The 14,847-nt window shown below is 36.7% G+C and overlaps 3 protein-coding genes across 3 annotated transcripts; 1 reads left to right on the forward strand and 2 right to left on the reverse strand.

The window, feature by feature from the left end:
• Nucleotides 1-1,518: 1,518 nt before the first annotated feature.
• LOC101308453 (condensin complex subunit 2-like) lies at nt 1,519-7,619 on the reverse strand. The gene is made up of 14 exons (XM_004295796.1): nt 7,407-7,619; nt 7,030-7,131; nt 6,817-6,934; nt 6,656-6,669; nt 6,465-6,525; nt 6,157-6,373; nt 5,794-6,094; nt 5,482-5,626; nt 5,152-5,396; nt 4,662-4,692; nt 4,103-4,248; nt 3,602-3,712; nt 3,133-3,342; nt 1,519-1,749 (listed from the first exon to the last, which is right to left on the reverse strand). Exons 1-14 carry the CDS (start codon nt 7,617-7,619, stop codon nt 1,519-1,521), a joined length of 2,145 nt encoding a protein of 714 aa, XP_004295844.1.
• A 768-nt stretch (nt 7,620-8,387) lies between these two features.
• Nucleotides 8,388-11,486, forward strand: LOC101295023 (prohibitin-2, mitochondrial-like). Its single transcript, XM_004294372.1, has 5 exons — nt 8,388-8,855; nt 9,087-9,203; nt 9,917-10,087; nt 10,448-10,660; nt 11,134-11,486. Exons 1-5 carry the CDS (start codon nt 8,682-8,684, stop codon nt 11,311-11,313), a joined length of 855 nt encoding a protein of 284 aa, XP_004294420.1. The 5' UTR covers nt 8,388-8,681; the 3' UTR covers nt 11,314-11,486.
• On the reverse strand, nt 11,476-14,839 carry LOC101299561 (uncharacterized membrane protein YuiD-like). Its single transcript, XM_004294387.1, has 5 exons — nt 14,646-14,839; nt 14,320-14,476; nt 13,525-13,575; nt 12,160-12,252; nt 11,476-11,951 (listed from the first exon to the last, which is right to left on the reverse strand). Exons 1-5 carry the CDS (start codon nt 14,777-14,779, stop codon nt 11,895-11,897), a joined length of 492 nt encoding a protein of 163 aa, XP_004294435.1. The 5' UTR covers nt 14,780-14,839; the 3' UTR covers nt 11,476-11,894.
• Nucleotides 14,840-14,847: the final 8 nt, after the last annotated feature.

A 14,847-nucleotide genomic window follows, 5' to 3' on the forward strand; every position in this document is an offset into this window, starting at 1 on the left:
AACAGAAACTGGGTTCTTCTTGTCATGATCTATAGGCTTGGAGAAGGCTCTGAGAATACCAGCCTGTGCTCCGAGGGCAATGATGACGAGGTTAGTGATGATGTAGAGATAGGTAGTCCTTACTGATGAGGATAAAAGAGGTGTGACGATGAGAAGAATAAGAATTAGAGAAAGCATTAGGATTTGAGATTTCTCACAGTTCTTCATGGTTACTGTGGCTGATGAGGGACTTGGAAAGGTTGTGGGGTAGAAGTTGGGGAATAAGAATGGGAGAAATGAGAGAGGAATGGAGTAGAAATGGATCAGAGGCTGTGGTCATATTTATAGGGAGAGTGAGGTGGGTGACTTGTCTAGGATTAAGGATGATATGGCTGCAATATAGTATATTATTATATTCTCTGCAGATCAGTCAACACAAGTACAAAGAAATTCATAGGAAATGATCCAGCTCCTTAATCACCACACAATTTCATTAATCTCTTCATGCATATGTCATTTTCATGGTCAATAAAATTAAGCACAAGTCAAGAAGATGATGGTGGAACAGATTCTTAGAAAAGGGGAAGAAATGAGGCTGCTCTCTATTTGTAAATACACTAAATGAAGAATATTGTTTTTTCTCCTCAAGTAATGAAAAGAATTTTCTGAAGGCTGAGTCTTTTTTCGAATGCTTAAAATGTTAACACTACATTAAAAACGACTTGGTCCGTAAACAGGATTTCAGTACAAAAAATGGAAGTATAGTGCCAGCTATAATTCTTAGTAATTGCTAGAAATGTTTATTTACTTGGTGGAATGAGTATAGACATAAAAAAGCAGAATTCCAGTTTATGAGTTTTCCTATAATAACCAACACGAAATTGTTTAGAATTAATGTACAATTTTATTGAATCACAGTGATATTTCTTTCAAAAACTTGCTTGCAGAGTGAGTACGAGTACGTGATCTGTTCATAATTCATTCAAATTCATTCATTCCTTGTTCTAACTGAGTGAGTATGTGATCTGTTCATTGTTCTTTCAAACTCATTTTTTCTCATTCTAAGTAAGTAAACCCTGCACAGCATATTTGATTATTTATAGTTTGAGATCTAGAAACATTCACCCAATACAGCAGAAAATAATTTGAGAATGCATTACTTTCATTATATCCTAGTGTAGATGATTCAAGATTATTGAGTGCGTTATGAATTATAATCAATATTCATTTTAACTGACAAAAGCTTCAATTTTTAGAATTTCTGTTATTATTTTGTGAGAAAAAAAAAAGGCCAAAAAGAAACTCTCTTATTCACTTACTTAGATGAAATGCCAGTCGACCTGAAAAGCGCAAGTTGATACTTGACACACGATGAGAAAGAAATGGTAGAGCAAGACAAGAGAACAGAATCAGAATATGCAAGGGGGGCAGAAAGATTTGAACACAATTGGACACTGCTTTGATAGGGTCGGTGGAAAGCGTAATATTCTCAGGCTTAACAAAACTAACCAGCACCAGAGAGGCCTTTGATCTTTCTTCTTAGGGGTCTAATTCTTTCAAGAATCTTTCACGTCCATCACCAACTTCCATCCCACTTGTTCTTGTACTAGTGCGCCTCTGCTGTGGTCCTCCATAAGGATCCTCAAACTTTTTCCTTTTCTCTAATTTTGTACAGAAAGAAATTGCCAAAGTATGAACAAGCAAACGTGTTCGATTTTCAATCGTGTTTTTCATATATGGAGGGATGTAATCAGAACGTAACCGGTAAATCTGATCGTAGAACATTAGCATAGTTTTCAGACACGAATAGATTTCGAGGTTACAGTGTGCAATTCCTCTTCATTTTTTACGCTTTGATCTTAAAGCGATCAATAATTTGAGAAATTAACTCAGATGTCAGCAGTCGGCACATGAAACAAACTACATATCTTGCTCTCAAGAAGAAATATAACCACATTTGTGATTACCAACAGTTTTCTTTCGGGATTTATGTCCCTTTCTCTATATATCCTAGAATTCAAATGAGTTTCATTTAAAGGAAAAATGCTCCCCAAAAAAAGGTGGATAAAGAAAATGATGTTTGCACATGATTTTACTATTCAAACTTTTCTATGTCTCCAAAAACAAGAGATATGGCAATCCTTTTCCATCTCCAGGTAAAGTTTATCCACAATATGCTTTAGTCTCCTACTCTCCTTTTCCTTAAGATGTAAAACTATTTGTACCCCCTAATTTTTCAAAGTTCTTAGATCACTAATCCAGTCAATTATACTACTGTAGAGACAGATAAGGGACCCAGACCAGATAGCCTCTCTAATGCAGACAAAGCATCCAACCAAAAATAACCCAAACAAAAGGATTCTCCCCATGTTCCTTATATGAACGCCCTTGCCTAGTTATGTTATATGATTATGTCTTTCTCAGTCACTTTCTATGTTATAGGATTCACTTTTCCTGGGAATAGATCGGAGGCTCGACCAATTCACTTTTCTGGGTTTGAAATAGATGTGAGGCTCAAAATAGTAATCTCATAAAAGCAAAGTTCAACGTGCATTGCACCATCAATCTTTTGCCAACAAACTTAGATACTCCCTTATCCTTTTGATACAACTAAGCAACAGATAATTGACAACCATAACTGTACTGGCTGCAAAATGCCTTTTGAGTTGAGAACTTAGCAGAGAGATAGATAGCTATAGCGCATATAATTGGTCAGATCAGACTAACCTAGCTAGCTTCATGAGAGCTTATCCTTGAGCACCTTCTCAAATTCAACAATTGACTAAAATACATGGTTAGAAGTTCTTGATAAACTAGATGCTTAGATAAAAAGTTGATAGCTTAGAGGCAATATCAAACAAAACGCAACACAGGAAGCAACGTATGGTTGAAACTGCTGTTTTATATCATACTCATAATAGGCACATTGAGCAGCATATACACAGCTGGATAAGATTAAGCACTGTAAAATGGCATGCTCACAATATACAAATGCATGCAACAAAATATGCGGATCAAGAAGGCCAAAACAGGCTTACATTGCTTTCACAGATGCTGAGACCCTGCCAACTTGCATATGGCGAAGATATGCTACCTTCAGATATCTACATATCAATATATACACTGCATCTTCGGCTATGATGAAGAATGGACCAGTTCATCAGATGAGTTTAAACAAGAAGGAAGATGAATGCTCAAGTCATCTAAACTGGGAAAGTCATGTATAGTTAGCCCGTGCTCATTAGCCAAATGCAAAAGGCAGATGAGACACAAATGGGGTGAAATATCCTCAGGCATTGCAGCTTGGCAGTTGACTGGAAAAGTGGAGAGTATACCTTTGAAAGATATAGTGTCTTTCAAACCCTATTGTAATAAAATATATAAGTTAGCATACAATGGGAACTTCTTATACACTTACAGTAGATATGAAACACAACATATGACCTGAATGAAAGTTCACTGAATAGCTTGCAGAGAGATACTAACGTTATGAGGTTTAGCATATTAGAAGGATCAAGCAAGCAACATTGTTTGAGGTTTTCGTAAATAGATACAAGAACTAAACTTTCTGAATTATTGATTGAAAGCTGAACCATTTTGAGTGAAATGAAAATATGCTCACCGGTTCAGGAACTTTGACAAATTCTTGCATTTGATCCCATAGAGTTTTTTTCAATGCATGAAGATCAATTCGTTTTGAAGTTCTGTCATACTGAACTTCAACTCTGGTTACCTGAAATGTCAGAAGTCACAACTCAAGACGAGATTCTTGATGCATAGACATCAACGAAGAATCCTGCGATTATCTCCTTAAACACTTCAATATAAAGAATGATGCAACCCTGTTATACTTTAAGGTTAAAAAAACAAAAAAAACAAAAAAACCGGGAAAACCAATAAAAAGAAGATACCATTAAAGCTAGATCCTTCGATTCAAGGAAATATTGAATAAAACAATTCTTTTAGCAAAGTTTCCTCATTTCTCTAATTAATAATTGAAGTTTAGAGTTTGGCAAAGCATTCTAAAATTCAATTACAACTGATCAATGGAACACCTGCTGCCTAACCCAATTGAGAACAGAGATAGATTTTTTAAGTTCACCAATGAGGAAGAAAAACAAACCTGGCGCGGTTGAGAGACTAGTGTATCCAAATCTTCCACACTACTATGAGCACATCCATCATCATATTGATCACTAGCCACACTCTCATTGCCCCATGATGGCAAAGCTTCATCAAAATTATTTCTTTGTCCCCACAAGTTATCATCTGAAAGATAATACTATGATGTTTAGTTCCCAAATCTTCCTAGACGTACTTCCTATGGTATCATTAGAAGGCGAAGATATGGGAAAAATCTGCCCTTTATTCTTGGCCAACTAACAAAGACCACCAAAGTAGTCACACACACACATGTACTTCCTATGGTATTATAGAAGGCAAAGATATGGGAAAAATCAGCCGTTTCTTCTTGGCAGACTAACAAAGACCACCAAAGTAGTCTCTCTCTCTCTCTCTCTCTCTCACACACACACGAGAGAGAGAGAGAGAGAGAGAGAGAGAGAGAACACACAAGAATTTGATAAAGATTCAACATCATTCATAAGGTATGACTGTATGAGAGGATAAATTCAATGAGATTCTATAAGGAACAGAAAAATATACAAGAAAAAAGCTGATACCTATATGATTCTGTCTTCTCTTCCCAAGCAACTACAATCAAAACTTAAATAGTTTAGTCACAACAAGTAATAGAGGTGTTCAATCACATCTACAGATTTTACGGAGAAACATGAGAAAGTGCAAATGCCAAATATTCATTAAAGAGCCTAAGCATCTTTTCAACTAAACAAGCACTATATGATTTACCCCCAAATAATAAGTTAAGATCAGTTTAGCTTAACCTATGCATGACATATACCATAACCAGTGCCTACTTCGATATGAAGTTAAGCATATAGCCAATACATTACCATGGCATTTTACAAACAATCCATAGTTTTGAGGATTATGCTGTGGCTTCACAAACTCAATCCATTGCTTATCTAGTATGCTTAACATAGACCTCAGATAAATCAAGTGGGATCATGATTGCAACAGAACGTGCCTGTTAATTTACAAATTTTCATGGATATGTCTACAAGTTATCAGTGGAGCATAAAGAACTATTACCAGAACATTAGGAAGAAGAAACAACTTGACAAGATCATCAGGTGGATAATGGCAATCTTCTGGAAGCCTGTGACTTGGTACTCCATTTGCAGGTAAAAGTAAGGACTTCAAACTTTTTGGGTTAGAAAATATATCTGGAAATTCTTTGCCTATGGATGTAGCAAAAATAAGGTCAACTTCTGTATGGTTCTTGTATGATTTCTTACTACTTCGTCTACATGGATTAGCAGGAGCATCCTCTGAACCTACAGAACAGATACCAACGACAGAAAAATCAAGTTTTTCCCACAACAGAGCAAAATAATAAAGGCATTTTGTTTGAATACCAACCCTTAGGTCTCCAATATTTCCAGTGATCAGGACCGGCCCATGCATTTTTCTTTGAAGTGCTTGCCAACCCTTGAAACAAAAATGCAGAAACTTCCTCAAATCTATCATCATTATCAGCTTCAAGTGATGTATGCCAGTTATTGTCCTGCACAAATTGGAAAACTTATTCCTGTTATATTTTTTCCAATCAACAGGGGTCCATAGAGAATTAGAGAATTATTGAGGCACATTACATATGAGTGTATGCCAAGTACGTAATCAAGGTTTAAATGAATTCAGAACATCTTCTCAGCATTTTACTATGTCAAATACCTCCTGCTGACACTGATATGATTGTCCAAAATTTACATCCTCATGACTGACATTTATATCATCATCATGATCAATGGTCGTTGTGCTATTACTCCCAGGTGAATAGTCTAACCCAACTTCGTTATCATTAAAAGCATCTGTAGGCATATCTGAGTTCTGGCTTAAATTAAAAGATTGTGCTGATCGCTGATTATCTTTATCAATATGGCATAGAATCTCATTTAGAGTAGGAGAAATTTCATTTACTCCAACCATGTTCATCACCATCTGCTGCATTGATTCTACAATTAAACCAAAAACAGTGCAGGCATAAGGTTTTGTTTGGACATAGACCAGAGAAGAGAGAAATTATACTGTCAAAATCAGAAATGTCGCACACCTTTCTGAAAGGATAAATCTATCAAATCCAAGGAATTCCTTTTCGATGGATATGATCTGCATTTCCCTGGAACTTCGGAAGAATCAAAGAGCACCTGGCACCTTCCATATACTCCAAGATTGTTCAAAAGCAGACCCTTGGCTCCACCTTCATCAAACTGTGCAGATGTCTGATGATACAGGGGATCTACCATGAGCGCAACTAAAATCCAGGAAATAAAAATAATTCAGAATTCATGTGGCAGAAAAGATGCTGAGTCAGTGACAATAGATAAGCTATTTTGTGAAAATACCATCAAACTTCTTCATGTTTAGAGCTTCAAAGGAGGATTCCAAAGTGGACAGTGGTGATACCTTCAAATAACACATCCATTAGTTTGAACTCGCAGTGAAATACATTATGCATCTAACTGAAAATGCATACCTTCCGCTCCTGCTCTTTCTTACACCGACTCTTATCCTTCCCATCGCTGACATGACCAGCCTCCATAGTAGTTTCTGCCACCAAAGCAACCTATAAGATACTTACTGAAGCAAAACAAGCACTCAACCTCCACCTTACAAAATGCCAAAACTAAGAGCGATAGACCATGCCCATAACCCAAAAACATCTATATTCCTAAACCAACAAGTAAAGGCAGATACCTTGTTCATCTTCGAGACCAGCTCGGTTGATCCTACCCAGAACTTTATACGCTTCAGCATGCACTGAATCCACCCTCACAGAGTATATTTTCACCCCTGCTTCCAATGTGCAACTTGCCTAACCACCCAAAAAATACATTCATAAAATCCATAATTCGCAAAACTATTTCCAAACTCCAACACCAACTAATTTATACGATAAATGCTCCAAACCTTTTGGAAATTCGTCTCAGAGTCATTTCCCGCTTCGACTTTAATAATGTCGCTGAGATGGTCTATAAGCTTCAGCTCCCAACCGTTCTTCTGGTTAATTTTCTACAATACAGAATAAAAAAAGGCCAAAACAAAATATTGACTCAGCATGAGACTTGTGCAGTTTGTTTCTTAAGCTTCATTTCAGATTTTTTTTTCTTTTTTTTTCAAAGTGTGCTCAGCAACCAAACAAAGCCTTAAGAACTAAATCAAGCAATAAACCCTAAAACTACAAAATTGAGCATTATGGAAACTAATAGTTTCTTAATCATATTTCTATATACGGCGGCAACGTATATAAATACGTATAGATAAGAGAGAGGAGAAAGTGTACAGACATTTTCGCTGGCGAGTTTGATGCAGCGGTGGAAGAGTTCAGCGACCTGTTCTTCGCTGAGGCAAGGATCGATCGGCGGAGAAGCAAGACCGGTAACCGTCGCGGCTTTGCGGCGATAGGCGGCGGCGCGTGCGGCGCGTACCTGGGCGCGTTCGAGCTGGTCGTTGTTCGGGCTCAGCACGAACGGAGCCGGCGATTGGATTTCACTCGCCATAGAAGCTCTCTATCTGAGAGAGAGGGAAAGTCCCTGGCTGTCTGCAATTTGAAATTGAAATGGGAAAGTGGGGTGGTTCTTCTTGGGGTTTTCGTAACGTGCGAAACGACGTCGTTGGTTTCTATCTAACGACTTGTCGTTCCCTTTGATATTTGTATTTGTCGTTCCCTTTTCTCTCTCTCTTTTTTCTTTCTTTTTTTAGTAGTAACCCCTCCCTCACGCTTTTTATTTATTTTATTTATAATTTATAATAGTTTTCTTTCTCAAAAAGAAAAGAAAATTTATACAAGTCTTAAACCCTAAACCCTTCTCTCTTTCTCAAGTCTCAATACTTCACTGTTGGCGATATCGGGTTCTGGTATTTTGATTTTCCTTTTTTGTGTTTTTATTTTTCGATTTTCTGTGTTGGGGTTGAAATGTCTCTGTTCGTTGTTGATTTCTGCTTTTACTTTGTGATTTATAATTGGGTGGTGAAAGTGTGAAACGGTAACAAAACACAAAGAAATTGGGGAAAGATCGGGGATTTGGATCAAGTATTTGAACCAGTTACGGTGATTTATATCTGGGTTTAGCGTTTGGGTGGTGAAAAAACGAGATTTTTGGAGTTGGGTTTGGTTTAGTTGTTTAATTTTCTTCCAATTGCGTACTGGGTTTTATTCCTTGAGATTTCTGGGAAAAGTAAGAATGTGCATCTATGTTTTATAAAATCTAGTTTGGTTTCTTGAAGAACATTTACCAGATTCACAGTTTTGGGCTTTTTCTGTCTTTCTTTCGATGTTGTGGAGACACAGAACTTTGGATTATTTACCTGCATCGTATTACTATCAAGTGTTTGGTTCGTTGACTATGATATTCTTAAGCTTGGTTGAGCTGTGGTTATTTATTTGTGGAAGTTGGAATGATTGTAATGACCAATATCTGCTGCTCTTGTAATTATATCAGAACTTTCTATTCTTTTAATTGTAATTGTAATTGTAGATGTTGGGTTCTCTTTTGTAATTATCTCCTTTCTTCTCTTGTTTAAATTGGTATTCCTCTTGCAGAGTCTCAGCACGCACAAACATGAATTTTAAGAATATGAAAGTTCCAAAAGTGCCGCTTCGTGGGATTGGTGCTTTGCTTAGTGTGGGAGTTGTTGGTGGTCTAGGTGTTTATGGACTTCACAATAGTGTCTACAATGTTGAAGGAGGAAGCCGTGCTATTGTGTTCAACCGCATTACTGGTATCAAAGACAAGGTTATGCTTACCCTCAGATTATGGTACTAAAGTTGTTAGTGAATGCTTTTCTTTTGTAGATTCCTAGTAATATCTTCTTTAACTGAGATTGACTTATATGCAAGTGATGTGGGACTCTGCAATCGCATATTGGGATACCTTCCTATTCCTCAGTTATGTATATAGAGATCCTTTGTGTTCTACTTTCTGGACTTGTATGTCAATATAATCCACTAACATCTTAAATGGCAGGTCTATCCAGAAGGTACACACCTAATAATTCCCTGGTTTGAGAGGCCAATCATCTATGATGTTCGTGCACGACCCCATGAGACAAGCAGCATTGCTGGAAGTCGTGACCTCCAGATGGTATGTATAAACCTTTTCTGGAAAAACTCTGAACATTTTATGATAAGGTTTGGCTCTGATTGGAAATATTCAGTCCATTTCAAAACACCATTATTCTAGTTACCTTATGTAAAGTTTGACAAAAACTTAAAGAACATACTTTTAAAGTCTGAAATTAGAGCATAACTGCATCTTTGTACTTTAGTCAGCTAGGTTCAGTCAGAAACTATTGTTGCATACAAACTGTTATGCCATATATGAAATGGGGATCATGGCTAATGCCTATAGGGATCTTTACTTGGCTAATGCCTCCATGTGAATTATGATTGGCACTTCAACGTATGAAATTATAATTATGATAAAAGTCCAATGATTTCATATCTGCTACCTCACAATTCTCAGATTTCATATGAATGTTGGTATTCTTATCATCATATAGTTACAAGATTTGATATATACTTAAATGTAATATTTATGTATAATTGTATATATGGTAAACTGTTCTATCATGTCCTGGTTTTGTATGTATTGAAATTGCTATTTACTGAATAAATTGGTTGTGCCCAGAGCTACTCTCTAGTTCAGTGCTTTAATTGTTGACAAAATGATTTAGATCATAATGTAGCAGTTATGTTTTTGCTGTGGAAGATGATATCGTACCTCTGGATGTATCTGATACTAACACTTTATCGATGGTAATAATTCTAAATTTGTAACTTGGTTTTGCATTGCAGGTGAAAATAGTGCTTCGAGTTCTGGCCCGTCCTGTGCCTGACCAATTACCTACAATGTATCGTACTCTCGGTGTGGATTATGCTGCCAAGGTCATGCCTTCAATCGTTCATGAAACTTTGAAAGCTGTAGTTGCACAGTATAATGCTAGCCAACTCATTACTCAGAGAGAGGTAAGTAGTAAGGCTTTTTGGTTGCTTTTAATAACTATAGGACTATTTTTGTTTGGTTAAAAATCACCTGTTTTCTTAAACTTTTTACTTTTTTTGTTATCTTCTTTTAACAAACCAAAACTATGTTTTCAGTGAAAATGATTGGTATGAGTTCAGTTAATTAGCAAAGAAATTGCTAGAAATCTCTTTGTTAGATAACTCTGTTTTCTAATGCCATTTTTTCTATCATCCAATCATTTATATTTATACCCATGATGAAGGGTCTTTATGTTTTCTATGTTTAGGTACATTGTCTTTAGGATAAGTTGAAGATTGTCCAATGTCATTGACTGTTGATTTTTTGTATTCTTTCTATTTCAGACTGTTAGCAGGGAAATTCGGAAGATTTTGACAGAGAGAGCAGCCAAGTTCAATATTGCAATGGATGATGTATCTATTACCAGCCTGACGTTTGGGAACGAGTTCATGACTGCAATTGAAGCCAAACAGGTAGCAGCTCAGGACGCTGAGAGGGCCAAGTATGTTGTGGAGTTAGCTGAACAAGACAAGAAAAGTGCTATTATCAGAGCCCAGGTGAGATAGAGACATGCTAATCCTCAAATTTGTTCATGTGATTTATATTTGGTACAGATTTATGCAATTTTTCTTGTTTTACTTTGTTGGCATGGTAATTTCTTATCATTGATCCAGTGTCCTTTGATTTCATGCTAAACTGGTAAAAAGCATCTGCTACTTATTGAGTAGATGCATGATCAATGAAATAGTGGAATCCTTTCACCTCATGATCAATTTTCAACCCCTTTCATTTGTCTGTTGCTTATTAGTTGGCCAACCGATGGCCGCTCCACAACTTCACCATGTACTGGTGCTCTTTCATTCTATTTTCTTGTTTGGTGAAGAAGATAAAGAATGTTTCCAGTAAATACCATTCCCCATATAGCCAATATTATTAAAATGTATCAAATTTTCTTGGTTAGGAGTTTTGTTTAGTTTGTTCGGTCCTCTGTATCTAATGTCCGACTGTTTTCTGTTCCCTTGCTTTTCAGGGTGAAGCAAAAAGTGCCCAGCTGATAGGTGAAGCCATTGCCGATAACCCAGCGTTTGTCACTTTAAGGAAGATTGAAGCTGCAAGAGAGATAGCAAAAGAAATATCCAATTCAGCCAATAAAGTTTATCTCAACTCCGATAGTCTTTTGCTCAACCTTCAGGACTTGAAGTTGACTTAAGTGGGGAGAAGATGAATATACCATCTGCTTGACTAATAATCGTTCATCTTAGGGTAATTCAAATGTGTTGATAAACTGGGTGGTAACAAATTAGATTGGTTTTTTTTTTTTTGGTTGATGCATTTGTTGGAAATTCATAGTTCCAAGATCATAGGATTGTAAAAGTAGAATATCCTGTGTAGGATTGTAGAGTGAATGTTTTTACCATCAAACATTCAGTTCTTTCCCTCAACTAAGAAAAAGATGAACACTAGCCCATTGAATAGTCTGCTGCGGATCCATAATGGAGTCGTTTTCAAACACAATCAATGAGTTTGAAACTTAAACTATGGCGCTGGTTTACTTGAGCTCAAGAGCATCTTTATATATGTGGTCATACTATTAGAAGTTTCACTCTTTCTAACTTTTCCACAGTTGAATTGTGAGGTCAGACTTGGGATACATTTTGCTCAATCCTTTTCACTATTTGACAGAAAGGCAGACTTTGGGGAAGTCTCCTGTTGAATGATCGCACCGTCCTCCACAACCTGTTGAACTAACACTTTGTGAGGTCAAAGAATAATCACTGGAATAACCCACTGCTAACTGGAACTCATAAGGTATGCCACTATACACCCCAATACTGCACCAGCAAAAACCTGCAACCATATGAACAAAACAAAAATCATTTAGATAAACTGTCTCTGTGGGTACTGGAGTTCCAGGCTCGAATGAAAAATTCACTCTAGATAACTTAGCCGACATAGAGTTATGAACTTATGATCATTCAAGGTCAAGTTTCTGACCATAAGTCGTTTCCATTTAATATTAAGTGTAAGAATGAACATGAACTAAAATGAAGCAAACCTGCAATGGAGTATGACCAAGTGAATCCCGTAGAGGTCTAACACTAGATACCGGGTGTTCTGGAGGTAGCTCACACACTATTTGATTTAATAACTGCAATAAGATATAAGATATATTAACCAACATTAGAAAATAAAATATAGAACAAGCAAATCACAAAAAACACACCAACATATACAGAAATACTAACAGAGTAACAGGTGTAGCATGAAACAAGAATACCTTTAACAATAACCATAATAAAATTAATGTAAACAAAAATAGCCATAAGAAAATTGCTCATCAAAGAGAAGCAAACGATAATTGAATAAAATATGAAGATTTCATAAGTTCAACAAGAGTGAAAACTTACAGAACACAGATATGAAACTATGACTGCTCTGGAAAGATAGAGAACCATGCAATGAAACAAGCTGCAGTAGAGCAGACACTTTGCCTAGCAGGCAAAGGGATAGAAATTTTACACATGCATCTCTGGGGACTGGGGTTTGTTAAAGCTTACACTTCAGTGCAAGAGCGTATGGATATTTAGGATTTAATGCAAACTCAATGAAAGTGAGTTTGCATTATATAATAAATAAATATATATATATTTATATACTCCCTCCTTTGAAAATATATGCACCTTTTTTGGCACTCCAATATTAGTTATTGTCCCCTTCTACTAATGTGTTTACATCCTTTAGCTTGATGGAACTACGACAGCAGCAGTGCCTCCAAACTTTCGCCATCAAAATAATACATGCAGATATCTCATCAGACATGTCGATCAGTATTACAGCTTGTCCAGTTGGACTATCAGAAACATCTGTACAACATTTTTCCTTTGATTTTTTTTTTCTTGTAACAATGTATCTGTTGTTCTTGTCAAAAAAGTATCATTTGTTGCCAAAAGTACATCTTGCCAAACTTTGGAAAGATGTTTAAAGAAAACTGTTACAGAAACCAATACATGTAGATCTAAATGTAATATTTAAGAGGTGTATATGTTTCAGTCTTACAGCTAGGTCATGTGTATTGGGTTCCAATAATAATACAACAAATATAAAGGTGTTGCCAACTATACAATCTGACACATAACAAATAGCAATAATCTCACACGTGGACAACAATATACTAATAATCACTGGCAGTGAAATATGAACCAAAGATATACAGAGATAATCACATAACATTTACGAATATTATGAGAAGATATTATAAATTATAATCTCTCGGAGTGGCATATTCCCTCAGAACGATCCCGCGACCCCCAACCCTAATCAACAAACTATGCTGTACTACCCCAATACTTTAGATACCACAAAGTAGGCAGACTAAGATTCTATGAACAGATCATCTTGAGTGCTAGAAATGTAATCTTACTTCAGCTTGACGACCAGCATGGAGTCTTACACCAGTAGCATCATACATGACCTGCAAGAAACACAAATCATAAATATGTGTGACCAACTCCTCAAGAAACTGTGGCTAGTCTATAAAGGTATGGACAACAATGGCAAAGCTGATACTGATGTAAATCATGTAATAGAATGATAGATTGATATGAGTTATGTACTAAACTTCACTGGAGATTTTGCGATTTACATGTTTCATCTTGATTGAAGTTTCTTCACTTTTCAAGCATTTTAGTCTACAAATAACTATTCAAACAATACCCTATGAAGTTGAAACCTTGTATCAGATGGGAAAAAAAAACCGAAATATAGACACATATAAGAAATAACAATTGCATACCAGTAAAAGGGCTCCTTACATCTTCCTTTCAATTGTACATGGAACAATGCACAATGACTAAAAGGTCAAGACAGGAGATTTCTGGTCCAAGCCAGGATAATGACTGATTATGGTTAACATAGCCAACAAAGATACTATAGTTACAGACACTCCGATCACAAATGGACAGTTGATGATGCACAACACAAGGACACAATCCTCAACACGAGAATGAACAGCTTTTAGCAATAAATATCAATTCAAGATATTGGCCAAATGTACTGTTACATAAAACCTAAACTAGGCAAACAAATCGCGATTTCGTAACTCTGAGATTACGTTGAGCATTTCCACGTACCACAACCCGAAAATACTAAACTCGAGAAAGCATGACATGCCTAGACACAAAAAAGAATGAACAAGACCTCGTTAAGAGTTACATACAACACATGCCAAAACCACTGCAATGGCAAATGTCGACCCGCCGGTTCCGTCCTGGAAACCAATAGCAACTGCAAGAGCTGTCACAGTGGACGAATGCGACGAGGGCATTCCTCCAGAGCTAAGCATCCTTCTAGATTCCCATCTTTTCTCCTTGTACCTATCATCACACAACTTCAATCAATCCCATGTAATTCTCATACATTGAAGCATAAATTCATCCAATTCACTCAAACCCATCAAGTATTTTCGCAAAATGAAAGGAACCCATGATGACCCAATAGCGGAATTGGGTAGAAATGAAGAACAGAAAGGGACCCAGAAATTACCAGGTGGTGAAAAGCTTGAGGAACTGGGCGAGGGCGCAAGAGAGGAAGGCGGAGAGGAGAGGGAGGTTGTATGGAATGATGGAGGACTTGGATCCGGTAATGGAAGCATCAGCAGCAGTGATCACCTCGTCCATGGGGAGCACCAATTATTCGAGTCCCACAGAGAGAGAGAGAGAGAGAGAGAGAGAGAGAGTAACAAAAC

Source organism: Fragaria vesca, linkage group LG3 (assembly GCF_000184155.1).
Source record: "Fragaria vesca subsp. vesca linkage group LG3, FraVesHawaii_1.0, whole genome shotgun sequence".
Lineage (NCBI taxonomy): Eukaryota > Viridiplantae > Streptophyta > Magnoliopsida > Rosales > Rosaceae > Fragaria > Fragaria vesca.